At 36.3% G+C, this 12,889-nt stretch overlaps 2 protein-coding genes across 2 annotated transcripts; both read left to right on the forward strand.

Annotated features, from left to right (window-relative positions):
• The first annotated feature begins 1,647 nt into the window (after positions 1-1,647).
• Positions 1,648-6,696, forward strand: LOC103961860 (nudix hydrolase 16, mitochondrial-like). The gene is made up of 4 exons (XM_009374498.3): positions 1,648-2,043; positions 3,655-3,769; positions 5,424-5,507; positions 6,244-6,696. The coding sequence occupies exons 1-4, from the start codon at positions 1,973-1,975 to the stop codon at positions 6,496-6,498; spliced, it is 525 nt and encodes a 174-aa protein (XP_009372773.1). The 5' UTR covers positions 1,648-1,972; the 3' UTR covers positions 6,499-6,696.
• A 3,326-nt stretch (positions 6,697-10,022) lies between these two features.
• On the forward strand, positions 10,023-12,771 carry LOC103961861 (serpin-ZX-like). Its single transcript, XM_048570382.1, has one exon. It carries the CDS (start codon positions 10,121-10,123, stop codon positions 11,288-11,290), a length of 1,170 nt encoding a protein of 389 aa, XP_048426339.1. The 5' UTR covers positions 10,023-10,120; the 3' UTR covers positions 11,291-12,771.
• The last annotated feature ends 118 nt before the right edge of the window (positions 12,772-12,889 follow it).

Below are 12,889 nucleotides of genomic sequence, written 5' to 3' on the forward strand. Positions count from 1 at the left end.
ACTAGAAAAATATAAGTATTGCCATATTTTTTTTCTAATTCTAGTTATAGTACTTCAATACAATGTTTATTGATATTTTTAATTTATATTTCAATATTACTTCTTATTCTAATCATACTTTTTTTTGTGTAACATTTGAATTGAAATAGTTGATGGTTCTACATCTCAAGCAGGAACATCAATTCGAAGTGCTTCGCAAAATTGATTCATGGAATAATTCACAAGTTATTTGTTTTGGGATTATAATAAGGGGGTCTTATAGCCAGAACCATACTTTAGAGTTTTGAGTTTTTTGTTTATGCATTAGTTGTTACAATTGAATTTAGACAATTATATTAGTTAGACTTTTGAGTTTTTTAACTTATATCTATTTGGATTATGTTTGTTGACATTGTTGTTGGCTTATTAAGTTTTGATTTGATTTCCATTTAATTTGTTAAGTCATTATTATGTTGGCTTATCATCAATTGAAAAATTGCAACATCAACTTCTTTTTCTCTTTTATGGTTTGTTGTTTATTGGTTGGTGCATGGTCTTGAGCTGTTGTTTTTGTAGCTTTTTTGCAAACCATTAGTTGTGCCACTTACCAACTGAACCAGCCAATAATTTTGGCTGAATCGATTTTTGGCAACCGCAAGAAGACCGTTGGCTAGCGGGAACTGATTTTCGATAATTTTGTACATGTGGCTGGCAGGTGACACAAGAAATTTGGCACGGTTTGCCAACTGAACCCAGCCCTAGTAAGTTGTGATATGCCACATAAGAAAAACATTCTTTTAACGGACGTAACAACTTAATTAACAAATAGAAGAATTAGAAATTAACCTGGTATGTTTATACGATCAGGTTGTTACTTCTCTAAGTTAGCAAATTTGGCCTCGCCATATATTTTATTCAAAAATATTGATTGAAAGATATTAAGTTGGGTAAAGCTAAGGGATTAGGATCCTCGTAACCGTGACTATGATCGTGATCATGACCGTGATTCTTTTCTTAGGGATTCCATGATTGTGACAATTTATCGTACATTGTGAGGTCAGTTTTTGTTAGATACTATTTATATTTAATTTAAAATTTAAAATTTTGAAATGATTTTTAACCACATAATATATAATGAACGGTTACGATCATGATCACGGGATCTTTAAGATTCACAAGAAAAGGAAAGGATCATCGCGGGATCCTTTTCCAAAGCTAAGACCCTTAATAGCAAAGAACTCAATCCAATGGACCAGAAGCCTTCACTGGATACCGACATTGAATCGTCACCATTCCCTCCAAAAGCGCAAAAATAAAACCAGTATGTCGTGGACTACCAATCCGCTGAATCTTCTTCCAACGATTAAAAATTCGCTGTAACGGCCAACCACTTTGTGCCAAATTGACTACGCCCTGTAACCAATATCATGACCGATTGCCAGCTAATCCTCCACAGTACGCCACGTGTAAGAAACACTAAGGAAGTCCATTCCGTTAAGATGATCCAAAAACCACCAGATCCCAACCGCGTGTGTATATAGAATAGAACCCAATTGTTCTCCAATAGTGGGGCCGCATTTGATCTATCGACCACGTGACTTTGACCTCCATCACCGTCCGATTCGATCCGGTCTAACCGCTTTTATTTATTTATTTATTTTTTAATTTTATTTTCTCTCTCTCTCTCCCCCAACCCAGCCCTCATTTTTCCCTCTCTTTCTCTCTGCAACCAAACCCTAAAGCAAAAACAGAACGAAATATGAAATCCACAGCCATTGGATGATGCGAGGGAGCGCCGGTTGCCGCCGTCGAAGCCCAGAGAACCAGTACTGGGAGATTTATCCGGTGCGGGCGTGAGCATTGTAAAATCGCGTAAAAAACCAAATTAAAGAACCAGAACGATTTCAATGGCGGAAGAGGAGGAGAGAAATTGTTGAAGATTTTCCAAAAAGAGGAGAAAAAGGATTGATTTTTGTTGGTTTGGGCGCTTAGTATGTGTGATATAGTGGCCCGTACGGGTCGGCATCAGCAACGCTACGAGGCCGGTTGTCGCCTTGTTGCCGGGTACTTACATTTCTTCTCTGTATATTATTGATTTATAAATACAAACATATATGGATGTCTTTATATGTGTGTGTATATATTCGTTTGTATATGTTTGATTTGGATTGATGTTGATGTTGTTTGTTTACGTGGTGTTCTAGTGGTGGAGGTGGACCAATGTGTCTCCAAAGTTGGAGGATTTTTCTTGTGATGTGGTATTTTGTGGTTTGTTTTTTGGATTTTGACTGGTTGATGGCAACCATTTGGATCTTTAAGAAGGGTGAGATCAATGGTTTCTTTTGTTTATTGATTGTGTGTGTATTTATACATATTTATTATATAAGGCAGGTAGAGAATGTGGGATTATTAGGACAAGCAATGACCTTGTATTGACTTACCTGAGTTTCGTCTATAAGTTATCGATGAGAGATTTTGTTGGATCACATATGAAAGTGACAGATATGGCGTGGTTATACTTCCTCAAATTTGTAAGCTTTTGGGACTTTATTAAATATCTTGGTGATATTATTTGGGAATGTTTGCATTGATGCAATCATTGTCTGTGCCCACATTCCAACCTGAGGACCTGGCTTCTAGCCAACCATTTGGGCCGTTTTAATCATATCTTGACCAGAATTTGTTATCAGATGCTGCTATTTTTTACGCAAATTTAAATTCTGCATTGGTTTTTGGGTGATACCTGCAATTAGATGAACTGACATGTTTTGGTTTTTCTGTGTTGAAAATGAGGAGCTTAATCAATTTTCGTGTGACTCAAGTCATGCATCATTTTGTGGTGGCACAAAATTGGCAGATAGCATATGACTAGCATTATGTTTCATGTCTACACTTTGGGTTGGGAGAGTTGTCTAGGGTGGTGGCCCTCTGTATTATGCCGTGTTTAGGGCCAGTTTGACATGTTGTCGAATGAATTTTCCGTTTCTGGTCTTTGGTTGGATATATTTTGTAATCAGTGCTTTATATGCTTAATACCAGTTCGGCTACTGTTCACATTATTCCTGCTTCAGCCTTTTGTTATAATTAGGAAGAGTATGTTCATTGTTCTTTCAAATTTTGACAAGGTGGAAAAGGGAAAAAAATGAGGACACAGAGAACCATGTTCGATTCTTTAGGCTTCTCTCTTTCTAGAGGGAGTCTACTGTTGCTTTGATGAAACTCTGTGAGTGATAAATTACATAAAGTACTTGAGTTATTATGGACAGGTTGTAAACGAACCCAATATGTTGCAGTTTTGTAGTCATCAATAAACTTCTATTAAACATGCCTTATTTTATCCTGATATGAAGTTTCACTGTACAAGTTTTTATCTTTCCTTTTTTATGGACAAGAATCACTATATAATTTCTTTTACTAATACATCAAAACCGAATGACGTGTAGATTAAATATAGATAATATAAAGTGTGAGCTTGGTAGCATGGTTATTGGTTATACATTAAATTATTTGGCAGGGCTGAGTGACCATTCAGACATTTCTATATGCATTAGATTCTTGTCTTTCTATTTCTCATCTTTAAGTAGATTTGAAATTACTTACTGTACCATTTTATGTATGTGAACAAGTATTTTATTTTTTTTCTCAAGAAGTAGCTAACTCAGATGACCTTGACAGGTGTATTCCATTTAGATACAAAAATTCTGATGAGACTGATGAGGCCAATTCTGAGAAGATCATTGAGGTGCTTATGATTAACTCACCTAGTGGACCAGGTCTTTTGTTTCCAAAGGTATGTATATTCTCTGCTGAAGTTTGAAAATGTCAACAACTTTGTGGTCTTTCTTCCTGAGAGATTACTATTTTATTTTTGTTCTGTCGCCTAACTAACGGGTTAACAGTAAAAGTGAGTTAAAGTTGTGAAAAATGTTAGTTTCAAAGTAACTTATGCTTGTGGGATTAGGGATCAAGATCAAATTAGGTTGATAGGATTTCTTTATTTGGGAAACATTTAGGTATAACCTTCAAACTAGTTTCTTTTCATTTGATAGCTATAGATAAATTTAGGTTCCATATCATGACTCTGGGCTTTGAAAACCTAGAGCAGAAAATATTAGAAAGTAAAGCCCAAGTCCCGGCTGTACTGGAACTAGCCTGCTCTGTTTTGGAATGGAACGAGGCTTTATATGATTCATGAATTTAATTTTGCAGAAATTACAAAACTTCTGAGAAGAAGTCCTTAATAGATATGATGGTTAGTTCCTTTGATATTTGTTTAGTCCATAATTCAATCAATTATGAAGCCCATAGACATGTAGTCTCACTTATGTTTTGACATCTGCAAGGCTGGGAACAGAATTGTCGTTTTAACTGGCCCAAAATATGCAAATGTAGATACGGATGCTTTTGTTATGATTATAGTGCCCCTTAGCATTTGAACTATATTAACACTGTCGGACTTCTTCTTTTTCTCTCCTGCTTTAGTTTTGTTTCTCAGCATGATTTTCTTTCATGATGAGATATAGAATAAACTGGTTCCTTATTTTTGATGAGTTAAATGTGGTGACTTCTTTGTTGACTTAGTAAAAAATTTATGTTCTACATACTTATAGGGTTATACGTTACAATTTCTCATGTGCTTTGGTTTCCTCTGTTTTTTGCTTTTTTTTTTTTTTTTTAAATTTTTATGAGATGAGTTTGACACTAGTGGTGGGTAATTTAAATATGACTAAAACGAAACAAGGAACTACTTTGGGTTCCCTTTGGAAAGGAATTTCGTATGGAATGCCTATGATCAGAAGCAAAATATTTGATATGTTAATGGTTGGAACTCCAAAACAATGAGTGGCTATAGTCGTTTTCCAAGGAAAGACATTTCTCAAGGCATCACTTATTTCTATTGTTGTAATGGGTAATTGGTGGAAGGGACAGGTTTAGAAAATGCTTTATTACACTCATCTAGACTAGACAGTAGGAGGTGGAAGTTGGAGTCAACTGCGACATTCTCTTGCCGATCGTATGTGTCATAATCAATCTATTTCATTGTCTGTGCTGGCCGACACCCGAAGGGTGAAAAAGCCATAAATGGTAGTGATCTGGAAAATGTGAATAAATTTAAACCTAAAAGTGCCTAATTATAAGAGTGCGCTAGTGAGCGGGAATGAACCCAATTCACATGTGATGTCAGAGTATAAGTAAAGTACAATAAGGTAGGATGAGAATTATATCGTCGAAGGTAATCTCCAATACCCGGATTTGCCAAGAGTACTTGTCGATACGTAAGCTTAGCTACTAAAACTTGGAGGGGCGAAAACAAGGGTAGAAACATCTTTTACTACGGTGAACAGTAATTACGATTGCACAAGTGATTATGTGCTTTGGGTGCGGGTAGTAGAGAACTTATAATAAGTTTCTGTTTTATTTAAGAATATGTTATTCAAATGCAGGGAGGCTGGGAGAATGATGAAACTGTTGAGGAGGCTGCCGCAAGGGAAGCAGTGGAAGAAGCTGGAGTTCGAGGAGAGCTAATGGTGAAATACATTTTTTTAACTTTTATTTGTTCTAATCTTTATTTCTTGAGCTTTTTCCATATTATCACCTCTAACTTCTTTGAATATTTTCTCTTCATCTATTGAAGGCTAGAATTGCTTAGGTTGTTTCTGTGTTATTTGGATTTCTTGTGTTCAACATTGAAATGCTTTTGGGGATTGCAATTTTTTACTTTTGCTTTGTTGTGAGATGATGCACCATTTAAGGCTTTAATTGTTTTAGATTGTTTATCAGTTTGTGTTTTGATTGGATGTCTTGTGTTTCACATGACTTAAGCATTGGGTCTAATGTTTTCATTAGATCCGTTTTACGTAGTTATTACATTTCATTGTGGGCAGTACGATTTACCTTGACAGAACTGTAAGTTATGTGTGCACCAGGTGGGTTTAATAGTTGTAGAAAGCTAACTTAATTGACCTGGCCTCTCAGGGCATTGTAGTCCAGAGTAGTTATTTTCCCTATCCTATGTTACTGATAGACGAAGGAACTCGGGGTTTCTTAAGTTCCAGATGTCGATATCCAATTTAATCAATATGTTTCGTCTGTCATGGATAAAAATAAAGATGTATATAATTTTGGTTGGCTTTGTATGTTAGCATCGTGTGTTTATGCCTGCTGCATATGTTTCGAGAATTCTTTGCCAAATCATTTTATATGTTCTTTCTATTCACAGTACATGGATAAAGCAAACCAACTGTTTATCTATTTGGTTTGCAGGGTTTCCTGGGGTATTATTATTTTAAGAGCAAAACACACCAGGATGAGTTCAGTCCAGAAGGTGTATGTAAAGCTGCTATGTTTGCCTTGTTTGTTAAGGAGGAGCTTGAGTCATGGCCCGAGCAGAGCACCCGAAACAGAACATGGCTGACTGTCGCAGAGGCTATTGTGAGTTGCCGGCATGCATGGATGAGGGATGCCCTGGTGGAAGGCTTCTCAAAGTGGCATGCAGAAAAGATGACAGGTACGGGGTAGGGTGGGGAGGATGTAACATTGACTTGCTAGTTAGGTGTTCATCAAGTAACAACACTATTAACGATACTACTGTTGGAAGTTACGTAGTCCCTTCAAGTTTATTCTTGTTAACAGTTGATCTCTCTGACACTTTGATTCGGAGTGTATTGTCTTATCTTGTTTAGATTCTTCACTTAAGCATTAACATTTTCTGGTGCATATCCAAACGTCTACTTGCCTTTTTCTGCAATGGTACATTATTGTTAAGTTGGAAACAAATTTCCAAAGCTCTTCTTTGAAGATATTGTTACCTTTTGCACTTGAGTTCAATCCCTTCTCTTCTTGTAGGTTAGAGTAATTTAGAATACTGAATAAGAAAAATAATTTCATACCGCATCATCCTATGGAGGACATTGGTGAGGAAAAATTCATCGCCACCGCAGCGCCACCATCATATGCGGCAGTGATTGGCAATTACACTTGGATTCATGGCAGCAAATGCAAGAAGCATCTCGTTGCGTTAAAATCTAGTCATCTCTTCTTGTTCTTCCATGGTCACCAAGGCTTTCCAGAAACATATCATTCCCATCCTTGTAAGTTGATCATCCTCTTCCTCTCTACGAGACTTGCAAAGAATAGAGGAACCCTCTTCACCTTTGAATCTATTTGCCTTGTCGCTGAAAAATATCAACCCTTTCCCCATCTTTGCCACCACCTCATGCAACTCCAAATCATTTTTTTTTTTCCGTTGAGCACTATGGAATCCCCAACCAGATTCCCTCTAGTATTTTCCGGCAGAGGAGGACCATTCTTTTTGGCAAGTTCACCGCTTGGAGCAGTACCGAAGGCGTAGGTGGTGGTGGTGATGATGATGATCTACTTGTAGAATTGTGGGGGATTTTTTTGTTAGTAACATCATTACCATGTTGATTGATAAGCGCAATAGTAATTTTTTCATTGAGATTAGCCACCTTCGAGGCACTGAACATATTTGGTATAATCTTCGAAGTACCTTCTTAAAATCTCTCGTCAATCCAATTACTTGGCTTAACTGCTTGCTGAGTCACGCTTCTTGGGACAATAGGTAACTTTAGTCTTAGATAAAGCCATGCTAAACTAGCAATATTAAACCTCCTCTCTTTGACATAGAGTTTGATCCAAAGAGTATAATGGAGGGACCATATAGATTCAGTGGCTCACGTGATTGAAGTAGGGATCAATTTATCACTCCCAATATCGATCGGTACTAGCACATGCAGTATAAAATACATGCTATGGTGTGTACTCAATAATGAGTGCGTGTGACATGTCCTTGTACGTAAACATTCTATTCACCTTTGCAATGTGGCAATTGGTATACACCTTTGCACGCATTAACGAGTGTAGTTCTTCAGAGAGGTCGATAAAGTACCACTTGGCCGTGAGAGGGAGCCGATTTGAGCAGAGAAGCCGTAGTCAATTGGAGGTGTTCATCCTCAACAGCGATCGATGTGGTTGGTTGAAGGCTTGAGCGAACTCGGTGTGAAGGGGAAGTCATCGTCTTCAATTTTGAGAATGGTGAGAGTGAGTGAGATAACATCTGGAGATCGTCACGCTTTTTGGAGTCTCTCCCTCTCCCGTTTCATTTTCCTCGCAATTGCAGGCTGTAATTGTTTTAGGGACCGGAAGAAAAATGGGACTTTTTAGGGGGAAGCGAAGGGTGGAAGTGTATATCGGGGGTTTTGATAGTTTCCTAATCAATTAACGTGGGTTTTTGAATTTCTTAGACAAAACATCTAAGGTTTTTAGAGATTTGATCAAACTACTTTTCTTCAATTTTAATTAATTTACTGATTAAATCTAATATATAATAAATTACTAAAATCTTGCACAAGAATATATTGTTAATTTATGTGCATTAATTCAATATATTTCAAAAAAAAAAAAACAATAAGATTTCTACTATAACAAAAACAAGTTGAGTTGTCGGTGCAAAAACGATGATGGGTTTTTTAACAAAAAGAAAAACCAAATGGTTATATTTTAAACGTACCAATGTACTCCAAATGATATATATATATATATATATATATATATATATATTCATTTATTGATGTCCTATGTATTAAAAATAGCGTACTGATAATTTGGTACATTATTGGTATGTTATGTAATCTAAATTTGTGTACAAATTAGTACTTTGATATGTTATTTGTTTAGATACGTACCAAGCTATTGATATGTTTATATTGTCATAATTTTGGTATGTGAAAAGTTAATGGCATGTTATGTGTAACCCTAAAACTTATTGGTACGTTTCAAGACAATATGGGTACATTTCGACATGTGTACATTTCAATTTAGTAAGCACACATTTTAGTTAGGTATGAATCCATTTTAATTTAGCATAGGAACGTTTCAACTTGAGAATAAATTATGTTGGTACATGTCAATGTTTATTTTTAAAGAACGATGGTACAAACAATTTTTGAAAACTAAGTTACAAATAATTTAGATATGTTGAAATTTCTTAAATAATTTAGACATATAATAGAATCCTTAAATTGAGGAAGAGATGAGATTCCTTAAAAATAGCAATTACTTGATTAATATTACTGAGTGTATTTTTGACATAAAATTGTATTTAAATTGAATCTAAAAAAAACTTAAGTTAAGAATATATATAGAACTTAAAAATAGGGTTTAATCAAAAGTGAAAGCACTTTAATCTAAAATAGGAAAGTAACAAATGTTTAATTAAAAAAAGTCTAATTTTTTTTAAATAATTTTAAAATGAGTTCATTTTTAAGATTTGATTAAAGAGCTATGATCAATTGCCACAACATCATTTTTCTATTTTTTAAATTGCATGTTATTAGTTTAAAAGCATCTTCACCGTGCAACTAATTGCCTACGGTTTAGAAAATTTAATTTGCCCAATCCCTTGAATTCCATCTCAATTAATGACTTTTTCTATAAAAAATTAATTAATTAAAATAATTCCTCAGTATTAGTTAAAAAAAGCAACTAAATAATTCATTTGAAATCTAAATATACCGACTTTTAGTACGTTTAGATTTCAAATGAACAATAAACCATGCCGATAGTTATGTACCTGATAACTACTTTTTAAATATTCAATTTAATTTACTAAAATAAATATTATAATTAATATACAGTAAAAAAGATATGATGAAATCATCATAAAGAGATGCATAATAAATGCATTAATAATAGGAGGAAAAAATGAAATGCCAAAGAAATAACTTGAAGTTTACAAAATAATAATAATAATAATAATAATAACGTGAAGAAATAAACCTTTTTTTTTTGAGAAAAATGAAGAAATAAACTTTAAATAAAATAAAATAAACTATTTAATCAATTTTTTATAAAGAAGATATGTTTATTAAATTATTTTCTTTAAGGTTACGTAACGGTACACTTTCTTGTGCGGAAAGTAATAGATGGGGATTCCAAAGGTCAAATGGTTTTATTCGATGTGTATATAAAAGCCTAGTTACTAGGGTTTGTTCACAGATAGAGAGAAAGAGAGAGAGAGAGCCGTGAGTGTGTGTTTTAGGGTTTGATATCAATTATCTAAATCTCTCCCACTTGCCTGCCTGGTGATTCCTGCCGCGCCGATCAATCCGTCAGTTTCACCATGTATCTCAAAAAAACCATCAGCAACCTAACCGATGTCGCACTCAGAATTACCAAGCAGCTGCTCACGACCGAAGGCAAAGGGAAGAACATGGTGTACTCGCCGCTGTCCCTCCAGGTCCTGTTGTCTTCGGTAACTGCAGGATCTAAGGGTCCAACCAAGAAACAGTTGCTCTCTTTCCTCAAGTCCAAGTCCTCCGATGAACTCAACTCCCACTTCTCCCATCTTGTCCCTCTGGTCTTGTCCGACGGATCCACTAGAGGTGGTCCCTGCGTGAACTGTGCCAATAGCCTTTGGGTTGAGCAGTCTCTCACTGTCAAACCCTCTTTCAAACGCATGTTGGTCAATGATTACAATGCGGTCATCAAAGAAGTTAGCTTTGGAACCGACCCTGACAAAGCGCGGGTTCAAGTGAACTCATGGACCAAAAAGGAGACGAAGGGCCTTATCCCTGAGGCTCTCCCTCCTGGGTCAGTTGATGAAAATACCATGCTTTTACTTTTAAATACGATATACTTCAAAGGAGTTTGGAGCCATCAGTTTGATCCATCGGAGACAGAAGAGCGCAAATTTCGCCTTCTCGATGGTAGTACTGTTGAGGCGCCGTTCATGATAGAAAGCTACGGATGGCATTATGTGAAAGCCTTTGACGGCTTCAAAGTCTCAAAGCTTCCTTACAAGCAAGGCAAAGACAAGGAGAGGCGGTTTTCTACGTACTTTTTACTTCCAAATTCAAGAAATGGGCTCCCAGATTTGGTCAAGAGAGTTTGTTCTGAACCTGATTTCTTAGATTGCCATCTCCCCGAAATACAACGTAAACCTGGGGCCTTGAAAATCCCAAAGTTTAAGATTAAGTCTAACTTTTTAGCTTCCGAAGTACTCATGAAGTTAGGACTGGTGTTGCCTTTCGATGGTAATGGTGATTTCAGTGAGATAGTGGAGTCGGGCATTGGTGACGCCGAAATAATCCATAAGTCCGTCATTGAAGTTGACGAAGGTGGTACAAAAGCTGCAGCTGTTTCTATTTTTCACTGTCATGAGGCAGATTGTGCTGAACCGATTAAAACCATAGACTTTGTGGCTGATCACCCATTCATGTTTTTTATCAGAGAGGAAATAACTGGAACTGTTTTGTTCATTGGTCACGTGCTCAATCCACTTGAAGAATGATTTTATCATGGGAAAGCATCAGAACCAACTCTCCTGTTGGTTTGCTTCTCAAGTCTAGTAGTTCATGCAATTAAGATCAACTAGTACTCTTTACTTTCTGGTGATGATTTTTATTCTTGTTATCTTTTGAAATATTGGTTTTGATGGAATGTAATCCGACTAGTACGATCTTTACTTGTTAAAATCTTTGCGAAACATTAATTCTGTTAAGAAAGTATGAATCAATAGTGTTACATTCATGCAATAATCTTGCTTACTAATCTAGCATACTAAGGCGCACAATGCAATCAGAGTCTCATCTTTTTACATCGGCAAATCCAGGACATGTGGGGAGACATACATGCCTTTTACTTAAGGACAAACAAATCCTTCTCGAGGATTCATCAATCGGAAAGAGAGAAACAGAACTCCTTGCAAGTTTTGTTCCTCCATTAAAGCATCTATTTCTTGTTTTATCCCCAAAAACCCCCACATCTCACGGACCATTTTGTCCTCTTTTTCGTTCATGTTCAAATAGTGATGAAGGTCCAGATCTAACGGATTACTTGCCAACAACGCAACAAGGCTGTAATCTGTACCTTTCCTTTACTTTTTCATATCAGTAGGAAGAGCACATAAGGTGAGATTAAGATATTGCATGCGTTTTGAAATATTGCTTGTGTTTGGGTTGTAACTAATTGGCAACATGTCTGCAACAGTCAAATCTGAAATATGTATGTGGAGAACAAGATGTTATGATCCTAAACATACAAGACTTTTTATGCTTTTCTAGTGAATAGAAAATGGCTACGGCATTTCAAAGACTATGCGTAACGTGTAGGTTTCAGCAAATTGAACTAAAGAGAGAAGGACATGGAGGCATGGATACATCCACCACTCCTTCAAGCCTGCTCAACAGCCTTTTCATGTCATTTCTTGCCTCCTTCTCATCCTCCAACAGCTTCTTTAATGTTTTTCCCTTGTAGCAGTCGTAAACCCAAACCATTAGTATTGTTTGTTCTTCATTTTCCCTTTCCATTCAAGGCTGCTCCTGCAACAGATAATCTCCAATAACATGACCCCATAACTATAAACATCAACCTTTGCAGTAATCGGAATATTCCTGAACCATTCTGGTGCAAGATATCCTCTAGTCCCTCTGATGACTGAATTACTAGGAGTTTGATCACTCCGCAGCCAATCCAAAGTCTGAAATCCTTGACGTGAATGAATCATTTAGAAGTGTGTTGCAGGGCCTGATATTGCAGTGGATGATCTGCGTGCTACACTCCTCGTGCAGGTAATATGCTAGATGTGCTTGATTGGGTGAGATTTTTGAATTAGATCGTGCTACTTTGACATGAGTTCCTCTTGCAATGCCAGAAAAATTTTGGATTCGTTTGTTCGGTTCCAATCAGGCGTTGAAATCCCAAGGAGAAAGCCTCTATCCCGGTAATTTAGGCTACATTTGTAGGAGGAATTTGTAAGTACCAAGAGATTTACAAATGAATCACAGAACACTAGACGAACCCCCTGGCGCTTGCAACTTTCTCATCCAAATAATGAATGGCAATAAAGCTACTGCCAATTCGTTTACAGACAAAATAAAACACCAACGAG

The sequence above is a fragment of a genome, unplaced genomic scaffold, assembly GCF_019419815.1.
Source record: "Pyrus x bretschneideri cultivar Hongxiangsu unplaced genomic scaffold, Pyrus_bretschneideri_v1 Contig52, whole genome shotgun sequence".
NCBI classification, from domain to species: Eukaryota; Viridiplantae; Streptophyta; class Magnoliopsida; order Rosales; family Rosaceae; genus Pyrus; species Pyrus x bretschneideri.

Coding starts and splice junctions, on each gene's coding strand:
- LOC103961860 (XM_009374498.3), top strand. CDS start 1,973: ATGTGTGATATAGTGGCCCGTACGGGTCGGCATCAGCAACGCTACGAG. Junction 2,044..3,654: donor GGTTGTCGCCTTGTTGCCGG/GTACTTACATTT, acceptor TGACCTTGACAG/GTGTATTCCATTTAGATACA. Junction 3,770..5,423: donor CAGGTCTTTTGTTTCCAAAG/GTATGTATATTC, acceptor ATTCAAATGCAG/GGAGGCTGGGAGAATGATGA.
- LOC103961861 (XM_048570382.1), top strand. CDS start 10,121: ATGTATCTCAAAAAAACCATCAGCAACCTAACCGATGTCGCACTCAGA.